At 39.7% G+C, this 14,315-nt stretch overlaps 2 protein-coding genes across 2 annotated transcripts; both read left to right on the top strand.

Moving 5' to 3' along the window:
- The first annotated feature begins 882 nt into the window (after positions 1 to 882).
- nudt21 (nudix hydrolase 21) lies at positions 883 to 5,442 on the top strand. The gene is made up of 7 exons (XM_018668067.2): positions 883 to 1,180; positions 2,650 to 2,850; positions 2,945 to 3,008; positions 3,099 to 3,188; positions 4,228 to 4,303; positions 4,443 to 4,557; positions 5,012 to 5,442. The coding sequence occupies exons 1-7, from the start codon at positions 1,059 to 1,061 to the stop codon at positions 5,031 to 5,033; spliced, it is 690 nt and encodes a 229-aa protein (XP_018523583.1). The 5' UTR covers positions 883 to 1,058; the 3' UTR covers positions 5,034 to 5,442.
- Positions 5,443 to 6,921: 1,479 nt separating this feature from the next.
- ogfod1 (2-oxoglutarate and iron-dependent oxygenase domain containing 1) lies at positions 6,922 to 13,019 on the top strand. Its single transcript, XM_018668073.2, has 13 exons — positions 6,922 to 7,190; positions 7,857 to 8,002; positions 8,095 to 8,141; positions 10,157 to 10,257; positions 10,386 to 10,502; positions 10,625 to 10,716; positions 11,201 to 11,329; positions 11,769 to 11,882; positions 11,958 to 12,037; positions 12,130 to 12,386; positions 12,458 to 12,586; positions 12,688 to 12,746; positions 12,834 to 13,019. Exons 1-13 carry the CDS (start codon positions 7,031 to 7,033, stop codon positions 12,993 to 12,995), a joined length of 1,593 nt encoding a protein of 530 aa, XP_018523589.1. The 5' UTR covers positions 6,922 to 7,030; the 3' UTR covers positions 12,996 to 13,019.
- Positions 13,020 to 14,315: the final 1,296 nt, after the last annotated feature.

Raw genomic sequence — 14,315 nt, 5'->3', positions numbered from 1 at the left:
GGGTGGTTTAGTTAGATAAAGTTTTAACCTTACAAACAGGTGCTTAATTGCTTAATTAGGCATAATAAAGCATAAGTTGCAGCAAATTATGTTACCATAAAACTCATCTGTCAAAAATTGACTCACATTAGGGCTGTAAGAAACTGTCATCCACAGTTGAGCTGCCAATTATTTTCTCAATTCATCAAACAGTTTGTTCATAAAATGTCAGAAAACAGCAAAAAAATAAAAAATAAAATGCAAGGTGACACATTCAGATATCATTTTGTTTCAAAAGACCCTAAAGATTTTCAGTTTACTGTGATGTTAAACAGAGACAAGTATCAGATCCTCACACTTGAGGAGCTGCTTGCTGTGATTAAAGTCATTTCTAAATTAACAAAATATTTTCAGATTAATTTTATGCCTATCATTTCATCTGTAACTCATGTACACAAATATATACTTTGTGTTGCACTAAGGGACTTGAAATCTACACCATGTGTAACATTCTGCCACTCATTTGTGCTTAAGACACAAATTACTGATCATAATTATTATAACAAGGTCATGTTTATTACACAAGCCTCTCACATACTGTGTTACCTACAGGAAATTTATGAAAATGTATGCAAATGTTTTGATGCAAACTATGAAAAGGAACAAGTGGTGTTTTGATATTAATCCACCTTGTTATTGTTGTTGTGCCCTTTCGACACTTCTTCTAAAATGAGTTTTCCTTCATCTGTAAAGAGCAATAATAGAGACTGTGGTTAGAGGTAGAAGTTTATCAGTGTGATGCTGTGATCTCCACCCATCTTGTTGGGTCTTGTTGAGATCTGCTCGGTTGTTCATCATTCGGACCAGCAGGTGTCGCTGGCGGAGATATCGCCCGGAAAAAGCGCACTTCACCCGGAAGAGGAGGGCCGTAGGAAACGACGGGGGAGAAATTGTTGTGGACTGTCCGCAGAATTATTGAGATTTTCCTTTGCTATTTCGACCATTCAGTGAGATTCAAACCAACTACCGCCCGACGCACATTTGCAAGAGGGTTCTGTCTCGTCGTGTTCACGTTAGAGATGTCGGTGGTGCCTCCCAGTCGCTCGTCTACCGGTTGGCCGCGCGGTGGTGCCGTTCAGTTTGGGAACAAATACATAAGCGGGCCCGCTAAACCACTCACCCTGGAGAGGACCATCAACCTGTGAGTTCATGTGCACCAGCAGCAAATAGTGCACCAGAAGCTGCTATCAGTATCTACATGTGCCCGGTAGTTAACGTGCACCGTCGACCGACAGTAGAGGATATAAAAGCCTGTCGCATTAGCTCAGTTAGCTCTTTGTTTTTTGACAGAAAATAGTGAAAACTGTCCACCAGTATTCCCTGAAGCCCATGTCTACATATGTACATTGCTTTTTTAATTTGACCAGCAGTCAAAAACCCAAAAACGTTTACCATCACAGAAACTGGAAACTGAGCAGATAATCACGTTTAAGAAGCTGGTGTCAGCGTTTCTGCTTAAAAATGCTTCCAAAGGTTGATCAATGATGAGAATTGTTTCAAATTAGTTCTGTGTCTGCCAACTTTTTGATTAATCATCTAATCACTTCAGCTGTGGAGTTCTGGTTTGGACCTGGGTGCTCAGAGAAATAATGAAACTGCTTTAAACAGCGGGGCCCAACAACACATTTTTACCACAGGCCGTTCAGGAGGTTAATCTGTCCATGTGCTGAGTGTAGACCTGTAAGGGTAGAGTCAACAATCACATTCATCTTTAGTTACTGTTTGATCAATGTATAAAATGTCAGGCTATAGTGAAAAACAAAATATCAGCATATTCAAGTTGCTCTTGGTCTGACCAACAGCCAAAAGCCCCAGAACATTTAGATGCTCCTGGGAAGTTAATCCAGCCATGTCTAATGATGTGGCAATATATAGGCTTGAATGTTGTTCACTTCCAAGAATTATAGTCATTTCTATAGTCATAGTAAAATTTTGAGAAAATCCTAATCATAACATATATCATATATGGGAAGTTAATGTCATCTGACACATTTCACTCAATCATGTCATTTTAGAAGATGGTAAGATGGTGATTTTAATCAGGGCTAAGACTAAAAATTGTTTTAATTATTCATTGCAAATGTGTTAAATATTCATAGGTTTCACCTTCTCAGATGTGGATATATGCTGGTTTTCTTTGTCTTTTATAATATTAAAGTAAATATTTGACTTTTTGATTGATCGGGCAAAACAAGTAATGTATACATGGCAGCTTTGACTTTGGGAAATTGTGATAAGCATGTTTCATTATTTACATAATGCTTGATGGAATAATGGAAATAGTTGTTCGTGAGCCATAAAATTAATTATCAGTCTCTCAAATTTGCAGATTTTCTATAATTAATTTTAATTCATTATATATCTCTAGTTTTTGGACTGTTTTGGGGATTTAAGAGGCAATTTGAAGACATCACCTTGGGTTCTGGGAAATTTTGATGAGCAAAATTTTTTGACATTAAGATTAAGAAGTCAGCCATCCAAAAAAAAAGGCAGTAGATGAGTCAGTAACGACAATATGATTTTTAATTTACTGTGTTATAGCTTTATTTTTCATAGCTATGTATCACAGTGTAATGATCTCTGGTCATGCTCATTGACATTTTGTTTCAGATACCCTCTTACCAACTACACATTTGGCACTAAGGAGCCTCTGTATGAGAAGGACAGTTCAGTGGCAGCTCGGTTCCAGCGGATGCGAGAGGAGTTTGATAAAATGGGAATGCGGAGGACAGTGGAGGGTGTCCTCATTGTCCATGAACACAGGTTGCCTCATGTGTTACTTCTGCAGCTGGGTACCACTTTCTTTAAACTGTGAGTAGTTGATGTTCACAGGCTCCTGTGTGATTGAGCAGAGGTGTTTTTTTTTTACTGAGGAGTTGTCTGACAGTTTGCTGCTCTCCTGCAGGCCTGGTGGAGAGCTGAGTCCAGGAGAGGATGAGGTGGAGGGTCTGAAACGCCTGATGACTGAGGTAGCTACGTCACTTCACAGTTTAGGCTTCTTGTCACTTTAATAATTGTGAGGGGGAGTTTACGTATATTAATTTATGTTTGGATGTTAGATTCTCGGGCGGCAGGACGGGGTGAAGCAGGACTGGGTGATTGACGACTGTATTGGCAACTGGTGGCGCCCCAACTTTGAGCCTCCACAGGTCAGTGCATATAGACAACCCCGGACAATAAGAAAACACCCACACATATTTTATTTGAAAGCAGTGTAGCGTTAACAGATCACACATGAAATGTTTTTAGAAGCCTGTGGTCAGACTGTTCTCCTTAGCTGTGCAAGTCACTGGGGTTTAAAATCTGTCTACATTCTCTTGTATAGACCATTTCTTTCTTTATGATTCAGAGATTCACATAAATGTAGGTAAGATTCTAAGAGTTGGTTGTGATCACAGTTACTCTCACTTTCATTGCTAACTGAAGAATATCATTAATGTCAGAAAGGGATGTAACAATATCAAAATCTCATGATATTGTAACACCTCGATAACAAGTATGTTTATTGTGATATTATTAAAAAAGGCAAATGAAGACTTGGAAAAAAATTCTGTTCATTCAACAATAAACAAGGCATTCATTTTAAAGTACAAAAAGCAGTCAGTTGTATTCCCTGACGTGTAGCTAACCTCAGTCTGGAGCATCCACAGTTTCAGAGGCTTCTTCTCTCTCCCCCTGCTCTGTTCTCCCTCACCTCCAACACCAGCATCCACCAGCTTTGCTGTAGCTTTGCAGAGGAAGTGAGTGGAGTGCAAAGGATGATGGTCTCAGTAGTTCTCATTTCCCTAGTTCTCATTACAGTTATTCCATGAAGACCTATCGTCTGTTACTGTCCAGGTCCACAGTGATATCGAGACACTTTTGTTATCGCGCTTTGACAAAATTGACGATACTGTTACACCCTAATGTAAGGACAATGTCTACGTCTTAAAGACAATGGAAAAACTTTGGTGGTATGTCTGAAATGACTCACTGCTTATCAGTACTGGACTGCAGAAATCAGTGCAACACATCACTTACTGACCACATGTTGCAGGTGGTTGCTGCTTCATAAAGCCAGAGGAAAATATGAAAATGCATTCTGGAATTTTTTTGGTCTTTGTGGTCAATTAGTCATGAACATGCAGATGCAGTTTATATCTGTGTGAACTAATGTGAACTGATCTGAGGTTGTTCATCTGTTTGCAGTACCCTTATATTCCAGCTCACATCACCAAGCCTAAGGAGCATAAGAAGCTGTTCCTGGTCCAGCTGCAGGAAAAAGGTCAGTATATCACAGTGTAACTTCACTTTAATAGATGAAAACAAGGGGGGGGAAACTAAAGTATATTTGAAAGGAGAGGGAACATATCCCCAAGTATCATTGCTTCTTGTTTTGAAATCTGTGATTCATCTTCCTACAGCTCTGTTTGCTGTCCCCAAGAACTATAAACTGGTGGCAGCGCCGCTGTTTGAACTGTATGACAACGCTCCTGGATATGGACCAATCATTTCCAGTCTACCGCAACTATTGAGCAGGTATTGGTTGTGTCTTATGCATGAGTTTGGCCATTGTGAACTGATCCACTCCTATTTTCCTGTTCCCCATCAGAGTGGCTGAGTTAAAGCAGTTTAAGTAGTCAGTCATTGATATGTCTAGGCTTTAGCTGTGGGCAGCAGGGAGGCACAAAGACTGCTGCTTTGGCTGCATTAGATATTAAGTGTCTGAGCACAACAACAAAGACTTTTTAAATTCAGTAAGTGAACCTGCACTGCTGCTTTTTATACTGCCCATAAAGCAAAAGGAGACGAACAGTGTTTGCAGATAGAGATTGGGCTTAAATAAAAGTGAAAAGATCATGTTAATATGAAATAAACCAGCAGCATGTAAAAGTGTGGGGGAGTTTGCCACTTAGATTCAAGTTGTCCTGTAACATCAAACTAATCATGGTGAGGATGTTTGTCTCTCAACGACCATGATTTCTTTCTCTAGGTTCAACTTCATCTACAACTAAAGCGGAGTGAACCTGAGTCCACCTGGCTGTCTCTGTGAGTGCAGCCCTGTCTGAGCGAAGCCTCAAGATGAGAAACAATGTGGTAAAAAAGACTCATCTCTGGCTCAGCTGACACAAAAGAAGAGCTTGTCATGTCAGGTATATTGACAGTCCACAGGGGTGTTTATACTGTTAGAAGAAAATGAAAATGTCATGTGTCTTTTTTTTTTTTTTTTTTTTTATCTTGAGAAACTGCTAGTTTTTGTAGTGTGGAGTCCCAGTGTGACCAGAATCTGATTTTATGTCTTGTCAGGGGAGGCCAGTGTTTGATTAAACAAATTACAACATTGCGTTTCCTCGTGTTTTAACCTGTAACCATGCTGTGTTTTTTCTTTTTAATAAAGCAGTCCTTTGAGTATGTTTTTATAAAGTTCAAAGAGTGGATGAATATCTCTATGGGGAGTGATTTTTCATTTTTCTTGTTTTATTTAGTTTCCTTATTACGTACTTGAAGTTTGAGATGTTCACTCACAAGAGAAAGTACTAATGTTATGAAACAACAGCAGAAGACAAACAGACATCTTGGTGATTAAATATCCACTGTAGAGTAAAGTGAATATGAAAACCAGAATATTTCAGTGTGAATCACTGCTGAAGCTCATGAGGCTGAGATGTTAATATGCAAACACACTAATGGTTGAAATGAGTATTTGATCTTTCTGTGAAGTCATAAGTGTATGTAGCACTTACCTAGACACTAGGCAGCGAGATATGCCCCTTCACTGTAGTTAGGATTACAGAATTTAATTGTTTCAAGTAAATGCTCCTTATTTCATTGAATTATTTACATCAACACTTGGTTATATCTCAGTTAAGGTTAGATATGTGCTGTATTAGTTTTCAGTATGTTCGCAATGGAGAAAATGACAAAACAATACTGGCAGTGTTTATATTTCACTCATATTTTTAGCACTGTGTGGGTGGACACTGTTGTCTTTTACCGCAACACAAAATCCAAAATGCATTACACTGCATCAGACTGCAGTGAGTGCTGACGCTGTGATTGTTGAAGGATGCATTGGTCAAATTGCTGCATAAAGAATGAAGAGGGATTTTGTAAAATCACGTCACCCAGGTCTTCCTGGGGCCCCTGAGTTACAAGGGTCATGTTTCATATGTAGGTTAATAAAATTGACTGCTCACATTCTGACTGTAGCCTGTATGATATAATATCCACCCATCCTTTCTCTAAACCGCTTATCCTGCCCAGGGTGAAGGGGTGCAGGAGTCATCCCAGCACACACTGGGTAACAGTATAATATTGTATAATACTATATATTGTGACATCAAATCAGATGAAAGCAAATCATCATAATTATGCTGTGACTGTATAAAGGACCAGGACATGGACATTTAAGCATGTTTTTACTTACAGTAGTATCCTAATGTGAAACAGCTCACTAAGGCCAAACCATGAAGACTCCATGTTCCTGTCATGTGGTAGTTGGGTTGCAGTTAATTACAAAACTGTGCAAATGTTTCAGGCACTAAAGGTAAAGTGCTTTCAAATATAAGTATGCAGGAAACAGAAAAAAGTCAAATCAATATCTGGTGTACATCTTCTCTGTACCTCAGACACTGAAGACATTTTGCAAATTTAGAAAGATTTAGTTCATTCTTCCATCTGTTCCTTTGGGGCTTAATCTTTAACTGTTTATATGTTTATCTAACCACACCCATTTATTTACCAGTAAATTAGCTCCTCTCCTTTAGACGTACTTCACTAAACAGACACTTAACCTTTTCAGCTACAGTGCCACAATATCTTTTTGTCACTTTTCCAGTGCTGCCTGACAGTCTGTACTCTGGGCATAAGTAGTCTAATTTTCACAACGTCATTTCTCCGCGACAGTCGGATTGTTTTACACCATCCCATGTTGGTGTGAATGTTTCCAAAGCACATTGTGAACTGCGTGTTCACCCGGTTTTTCTCTCCGGGTACACTGTGACTGGCCACAATGGCCTCTAAACGACAAACGGACGAGAGCAGCAAAACAGACAAGAAGAAAAAGCAGAAGAGATGTGAAGAAACGGCAGAGCTTGGCTCAGTTGTGGACGACAAGCAGGTCAAGAGAGCGGTGAAGGAGGCGTGGAGCCGGAAGAGCAGCTGCAGCCTGGGTGAGGCAAAGTAAACAGACCCCCGGGTCCTGCTTTGTCCGGGCTCCCTGCTCTTTCATACTTCATAAATCACACACATAACCGGGTTGGAAAAATAATCCAACTTATCAACTGCTCCCAGTTCAGCGCTTTATTTTGTGTTTTGGTGTTTTTTTTTATTGACACCTCTCTCTAGTTTTCTCCAACAACTTTATTAAGCAAGACTCCAGCTTCATAACAGATACCACCACAGAAACCATTCAACTGGGTTATCTCTCTCTCATAGCTGCTCAGTAACATTACTGTTACTTTTTGCTGTTGTTTTGGAGAGTTGTACCTGGATTGAGAGTTGACCAAACTGTCTACAGTGTATATACTGTACACATACTGTATGTTCAGTATATTTCACAAAGTTTCTTCTAGTTAGTCTTGGTAAAAGTAAGGTTTCGTGGCTGCCCTGAGACTGACTGATAACAGCTGATAGAGCTGAGATGTATCTGTGATAAGTGATTTCAGATATGTTTCAGGTAATTTAGAAGCACTGTCAACATTAAATTGTTTTTCCAGGAGAGAGCACAGACATGTTTGTTCGGTTCGTACTGATAGAGGTCTGACACTTTTGGTCAGGCTATAGTTATTTGTTAAACAGCTCAGTCAGACAAATTGTGTTTTGTTATTTTTACACAGGGGATCTGGAGTTGGACTGCCATCCTTTCCCTCACTGCATCATCAAGAACTTCCTCGGCAGCGAGACCTTCGCAGAAAACCTGCAGAGAGAACTGCTGGGGCTCAACTTCCACGAGAAGTCAAACGATCTCTACAAATTTAAACAGGTAACCATCAAGCCTGTCTTCTCATTCATTTGTTCCAGTGTTTTTGTGTTGTTGTCTAATGTCACCTTCACTTTGTTGTCGTTCCCATTCAGTCAGATGACTTGAGGAAGAGAACAGAGCCACACATCGCAGGTCTGAGGTGAGACGCGCAGGAGCTTGTATTGTTGTGTTTGTGTTTATGTCTCTCAGTGATGGACACAAAAACCCAGAATAGTTTAAAGCACATTTATTCTACTGCAGTCCATATTTTCTACCTGACAGGAAATATTTTCACAGCAGACATTTTAAAATAATAGCTAAATTACCTTTTGGTAAGGCAGTTCTTGTATTGTGCATGCTCACTCACTGTTGTGTCTTACTGAAACATTTACTTGAATGGCGCCATTGTTAATGTTAGGATTCAAGGATTCAAGGATTCAAGGAGCTTTATTGTCATTCCAACACATGTGAACATGAGGTGAAATGAAATAGGTTACTCTGGTCCCGGTGCAAGCCAATTACAGAATGAATAACTAACTAAGTATAAAATAGAATATGCAAATATAAGCTAAGAAGTAATAGATATAGAAAATTTACAGTATAGGAAATAAAATGAAATGAAATGACACAACAACAATATCCAAAGTCCTTTACCGTAAGTCCATTATAATACCGTAAGTCCGTTACGTCACCAAAAATTTTCAGTTTTTGGTGACGTTTGAAATGTGAATGTAAATTATATTATGTATTCATTGCTGAGGTTGTAGCTGGAGGTGGTGTTGTACTGGACTAAAATATACTGAAACCATCACCTCAATACTGAAACATACGACTGAGTTAACACCTCTGTCACCTGGACAAGTGTCATACAAGCAGAGAAGTATGGCAGAACGGTTGTATTGGATTGCATTAGATGACACTGGTGTACCTAATAAAGTGATCACTAAGTGTGTATCCCTCCTGACAAAATGAGCCACCGCACTTTAAACCCCTTCTACTCTAACTCGTTCTGAGGGAATGGCTAAAATTGTCAGAGCAACGTTTTTGTTACTTTCAACTGATGTCAGCACTGAAAACGCAGCGCTCAGATTATGTGCTACACATGATGAGGTCTACACATCCTGTTCAGCCTCGAAAACATTTCAATTCAATTATAGACATTGTTGTTGGCACTTTTTATACACAGCATATTCCAAAAATATTCAACAGACACTTGAGATAGATTAATGTTTATCAGCGCTCATTTTGTTTCTGAGATAATTCTGTGTTTATTTGTTTTGCATCAGTATAAGAAAAGCTGCAGCATAAGAATCAAAACAATGAGATGCTAATGTTGCCCAAAGGGTGGTGAGACAGTTAGAGGTGTATGTATCAGCTCCACCAGGTGGAGCCAGAGTTTAGAGTCTGTCATTTATTTAGTATATTTCCTTTATTTAGTGCGGATGACTCTCAAAGTTAGCATTAATGTTGAGACAGTGAACACTGTGGAAGATGGGTTCAGCTGCAGCTAATCACCTGAGAGCCTGACAGTCGATGAAATCCTCCTCTGAGAGGAAAGAGTTTCTTCTTCAGTCTGGTTACAGAGCTGAACTTGGCAGAGAACAGGAGGCTCGGGTACACTGTAAGTCATCACAACTGTGTAAATGTTGCAGCTTTTAAACAAATGAGCGGACAACAAGGCTGTTATTGTAGAATTATGGAGCAGTGAGAGCTAAGAGGTTCAGTGTCAGAGCCAAGTCCAAGACAGAAATCAAGGAGAATATGAGCTGTGTGTCAAATCTGACTCCAAGACAGCACCTCTGAGATTCACACACTAAAAATAATGTACAGACTTTTCCTCTTTATGAATATGACATGCAGTGGAGAGACTGCAACGTATAATTTCTTCTATACATGTATTTATGATTATATGGTGCTGTACCTACTGAATAATTACAGTGCTGGAGAGTAAACCTCATAATTAAATGCACAATAACAGCCTCCTCTTGTCATCATTTATTATTCATGTCACAACAAAATGTCATGGTAGGCTTTCGTGCAGTAGAACAATCTGTCTGTGAGCTGAGGCTTAGAGAATGTTTTGTTTTATACAGCACTAAAGATTGAGTTTTATTGTCATTATACAATAGAATGCAGGATTTCACTGTGTTTACTGTTCTGTCTCACTGTTTTCAGGGCAGCACTGTTTGGGCGTTTCCGTTCCTGGCTCAGTGAAGTGTTGGGGGTTGAACTGGAGCCCACAGTGGATATTTCTTGTGCCAGATATGAATACACAGGTGAGTTTGGTGCCAAAACACCAGAAGGAAGGGCTGATATACAGGATTTATAGGCTCTTTTGATGATGATGAGTACTCCTCTGTAACTTCTCCTTTATTAAACATATCACACTCTGTCATCTTTCTAGATGTTCTTTTGTGTCATGATGATGAATTGGAGGGAAGGCGAGTCGCTTTCATTCTGTATCTTGTGCCTCCGTGGCACAGCAGCGATGGGGGAACCCTCGATCTCTACACAACAGACGGTGAGTATCCCACTTGTGTGTGTGTGTGTGTGTGTGTGTGTGTGTGTGTGTGTGTGTGTGTGTGTGTATTTCTGTGCTTTCAGACAACAAAAATCTTGTATATTTTTCATCTTTGTCATCAGGTAATTTCCAGCCGCAGAGTATAGTGAAGTCGCTCGTCCCCTGCTGGAACACGCTCGTCCTCTTTGAAGTTTCCCCAGTGTCTTTTCATCAAGTGAGAATAAGTGCTCTGGCTTTTAAAGTCTGGGTCTCTGCAGGTCTTGAAAAGTCCCAAAAAGCACTGATTTAAGTTTCCTCAAAGGTCTTTTTTGCATTGTTTTTGCATGTGATTTCAGAAAAACCTGATTATCCTCAGTACTATTTTTCCAGACCTCTGACCTAAAATTAGTTAGTTAGTCTACCCATCCCTTCATTTGTCCATCCATTTTCTGCTGCTTATTCAGGTCCAGGTCATACTGAATGATTAATTCTCTTATTAGGAATGATTGTTATATACTGCTAGGAAGTAATGACAAAAATGTGAAAAAAAAAAAACATTGCACTTGGTAAATAACTCTAGCCCCTATTGTCCCTTTCTCACTGATATCTTTCACACTTTGTCTGGTGTGACCATGAAAGCCTGTAGAAACCCTGTAAATTGCTGTTACAACAGAGACACGACTGTGGCTTGAAATCTAGGGCATGTTCTGGTTCTCCAGGTGTCAGAAGTTTTGTCACAGGAGAAGTGTCGTCTGTCTGTGAGTGGCTGGTTTCACGGACCGTCTCTGGAGCGTCCTCCTCGCCACATAGAGCCTCCCATCCCAAGGAGTCCACACTTACCGAGAGATGTGAGTTTGGCCATCTTCATGGGAGTAGTTTGTCATTGTGGGGAAATACGTGTAATTGCTTTTATGTGAAAGGTAGATGAGAAGATCGACACCACTCTCACATCTGAATGTTAAATGTTAACGTTAGTTTAGCTTAGCATAAAGACTGGAAACGGTGGGAAACAGCTAGCCTTACTCAGTCAGAAGGTGCTCCCACCAGCATCTCTCAAGCTCACTGATTAACATGCTATATCAGCATGTTGCAGTTTTACACAGAGCTAGATGGTTGAGCCAGTTGTCTCCTGACTTCATCGTCATATTGAACAGACAGATGTGAGGCGTCGATCTTCCCATTTAACTCTTGCAAAGAAAGCAAATACGTGCATTTCCCAAAATGTCAGATTACTGCTTTAATGGACAGCCTGCATTCCTGTTTGTGTGTCTGTTGTGTTGCTGACAGGAGACACTGCTGCTGGAGTGGGTCAATCCAGTGTACCTGGACATTTCCTATCAAGAGCAGATTCAGGAGGAGTTTGAGGACAGCTCTGAAATTCAGCTCAAAGACTTTCTGAAGGTAACCTCTCACTCCCTTTCTCTGCCTCACATGCATCCATGAGTTCTTGTTGACTTATTATGTGTTGGTGTTCAGGAGGAGAAGTTCAGGGAGGTGGCTGAGGCACTGCAACTCGCTCAGATTCAGTGGATGAGGAGAGGTCCGCCCAATAAGAGGTGGGTCATACCTCACAGATCGTCTGACTTGTTAACATGTTTCTGTGCTGGAGAGCATATCTTTACAACTGATTACACCTGTGTGCACTCAGGTGCTGCGAAGCGGCTTCTCTGGACTCCCTGCCTCAGTGTGTGAGCGCATGTTGGGAACTGCTTCATTCAGAGGCTTTCTTCCTGCTCCTCTCCAACTTCACCGGCCTTCGATTGCACTTCCTGTGTCCTGCTGATGACGATGAAGAGAGTAAAGAGGAGGGGAAAGAGGAGAAGAAGGAGCAAGAAGACGCAGGAAATGGAGAAGCTACTGGGTCCTCAGTCGAATCACCATCAGCTAATGCAAGCAGAGAGAAAGGTGTGTGTTGGTATCTTCAGCTACAGGTTTATACAGATATGTGTGTGTTTTGACCTGTGTGTATTCTTTAGAGCCGAGCACACCTGTGTGTTGTGGTGAACTGCGTCGATGGTCTCATGGCAGCTACACTCTGTTGCATGATGGAGAGGCAGCACGGGCAGAGTACGCTCTGGATCTTGTTTTACCTTTTGGCTGTACAGGTAAATACACACACACACACACACACACACACACACACACACACAGAGTAATAACAAACTGTCAATCAACATCGTAACAAAACTTTAATTGCATTTCTTAGACTGGCAGTCAGAGTTTGGGGGCTTCACGTGTTATGTTGCTAATGAAGAGGATGAGGAGGTGAGTGCTGACAGAGTGAAGTGTAGTCATACATGTGTGGGCAACACTTCACTTATCATTGCCCTGTTTTCTTCTTCTTCTTCACAGCTTCTGACAGTTTATCCAGAGGACAACTCCCTCGCCCTTGTCTACAGAGACAAAGAAACTCTCAAATTTGTCAAACATGTCAACCACAAAAGCTCCTCTGATTCTGCTGGAGGTTCAACCTGCAGAGCATTTTATGACTTTTCTTTTGTCTACTATGAATAAATATACATATATACACCCTGTGAATTTCCTGACCTCTTTATTTCAGTTTGTTTATGTGATGTGAGAGAGAAGCTGAATTCAGTAAAGTTTTAGTTAGATAGCTCTCTTTTAGTGCACATTAATTTCATGCACATTTTAAATGTAAGATGTTGGTTAAACTGTCAGTTGACACCAGCATTAAGAGTGTGAGAAGATAAGAGAGAGTGAATGGGATAGACAGACTCCTCCTCTCACAGATCAGACAGAGACCATCCATTTTACTGAAACTAAAAGAAGTGAGAAAAGATTAAGAATTAGAGTTTAACTACTGTTAGCATTGTCAATGCTAGATGGTGTTAAACAGAAAGTCTTCCAAGTCCATAGATGAGACGAATCTGTTTTTCTGTTTGCCATGTAAACATTTCAATGTCTGGGTAAATACCTTTTCTACATGCTGAGAAAGTTTAAATACCTAAACCTGAGGTGACATGTTAAAATTACTAACATTTCTGTCAATCGACCAAAGGATTAACTGACAAATCATTACAGCACCAGTAGCTTAAATTTCTTAGTAACATAGGTTTCTTATAATTCATTCTTATCACTTACCTGGCCTGTCATATGGTCTGACCCAATGCTAGATCACCAGCTCCAGGTTTACTCTGTATTATATGAGTTTATGTCATTTGATTTATTGCACTATTGAAGTACAATATCAACTATGACAGGTTGTCAGTCTTGCAGCAGGGCCCAATGTAAAACTCTACTTTTAGGACTTGAATTGTTTTAGTTCATATTGTGTTTTTTTTCTTTTAAACTTGTGTTTTATCAAATTGCTTTTATTATTATTATTATTATTATTATTATTATTATTATTATTATTATTATGTCTCCAAGTGATTAACAACCAGAAAATCTCTGGTAAAGCAGTATTATACCATTGAAGTATTGTAAGGATGTAATCGTTAATTGTCAATTCATCTGACTATTAATTGCTTTAATAATTGATTATGTGTATAAAATGTCAGAAAATTGTGAAATATGCCCATTATTATTCCCTGCAGCTCAAGTGAGCATATTCCAATATTTTGACCAGCATTCAAAAACCCCAACGTGTTTACAGTTTACAAAAAAAAAAAAACACTATGAAAGTGGCAAATGTTCAGATATATCAAATATTAGAGAAGCTGCAACCAGTGAAACTTTTGTAAAAATTATCAATAAATTGATCAATTATCAAAATTGTCGCCAATTACTTTTCTGCCATGTCAAACTGCCTTGTACAAAAGCAGGTTTAAGGCCATGAATTGACCAGCTTTGCATTTAATTGGCCTTTCAGCA

This window comes from Lates calcarifer, linkage group LG2 (genome assembly GCF_001640805.2).
Source record: "Lates calcarifer isolate ASB-BC8 linkage group LG2, TLL_Latcal_v3, whole genome shotgun sequence".
Lineage (NCBI taxonomy): Eukaryota > Metazoa > Chordata > Actinopteri > Centropomidae > Lates > Lates calcarifer.
Note: the sequence above shows the minus strand (reverse complement) of the source record. Positions and strands in the feature narration are given on the sequence as shown.

What these genes read in the sequence shown, in the direction of transcription:
- nudt21 (XM_018668067.2), top strand. Translation starts at nt 1,059, where the DNA reads ATGTCGGTGGTGCCTCCCAGTCGCTCGTCTACCGGTTGGCCGCGCGGT. An exon ending in CTGGAGAGGACCATCAACCT is followed by an intron (nt 1,181 to 2,649) that starts GTGAGTTCATGT and finishes ATTTTGTTTCAG; the next exon opens with ATACCCTCTTACCAACTACA. An exon ending in GGTCCAGCTGCAGGAAAAAG is followed by an intron (nt 4,304 to 4,442) that starts GTCAGTATATCA and finishes ATCTTCCTACAG; the next exon opens with CTCTGTTTGCTGTCCCCAAG.
- ogfod1 (XM_018668073.2), top strand. Translation starts at nt 7,031, where the DNA reads ATGGCCTCTAAACGACAAACGGACGAGAGCAGCAAAACAGACAAGAAG. An exon ending in CCCCAGTGTCTTTTCATCAA is followed by an intron (nt 10,717 to 11,200) that starts GTGAGAATAAGT and finishes CTGGTTCTCCAG; the next exon opens with GTGTCAGAAGTTTTGTCACA. An exon ending in TAATGCAAGCAGAGAGAAAG is followed by an intron (nt 12,387 to 12,457) that starts GTGTGTGTTGGT and finishes TGTATTCTTTAG; the next exon opens with AGCCGAGCACACCTGTGTGT.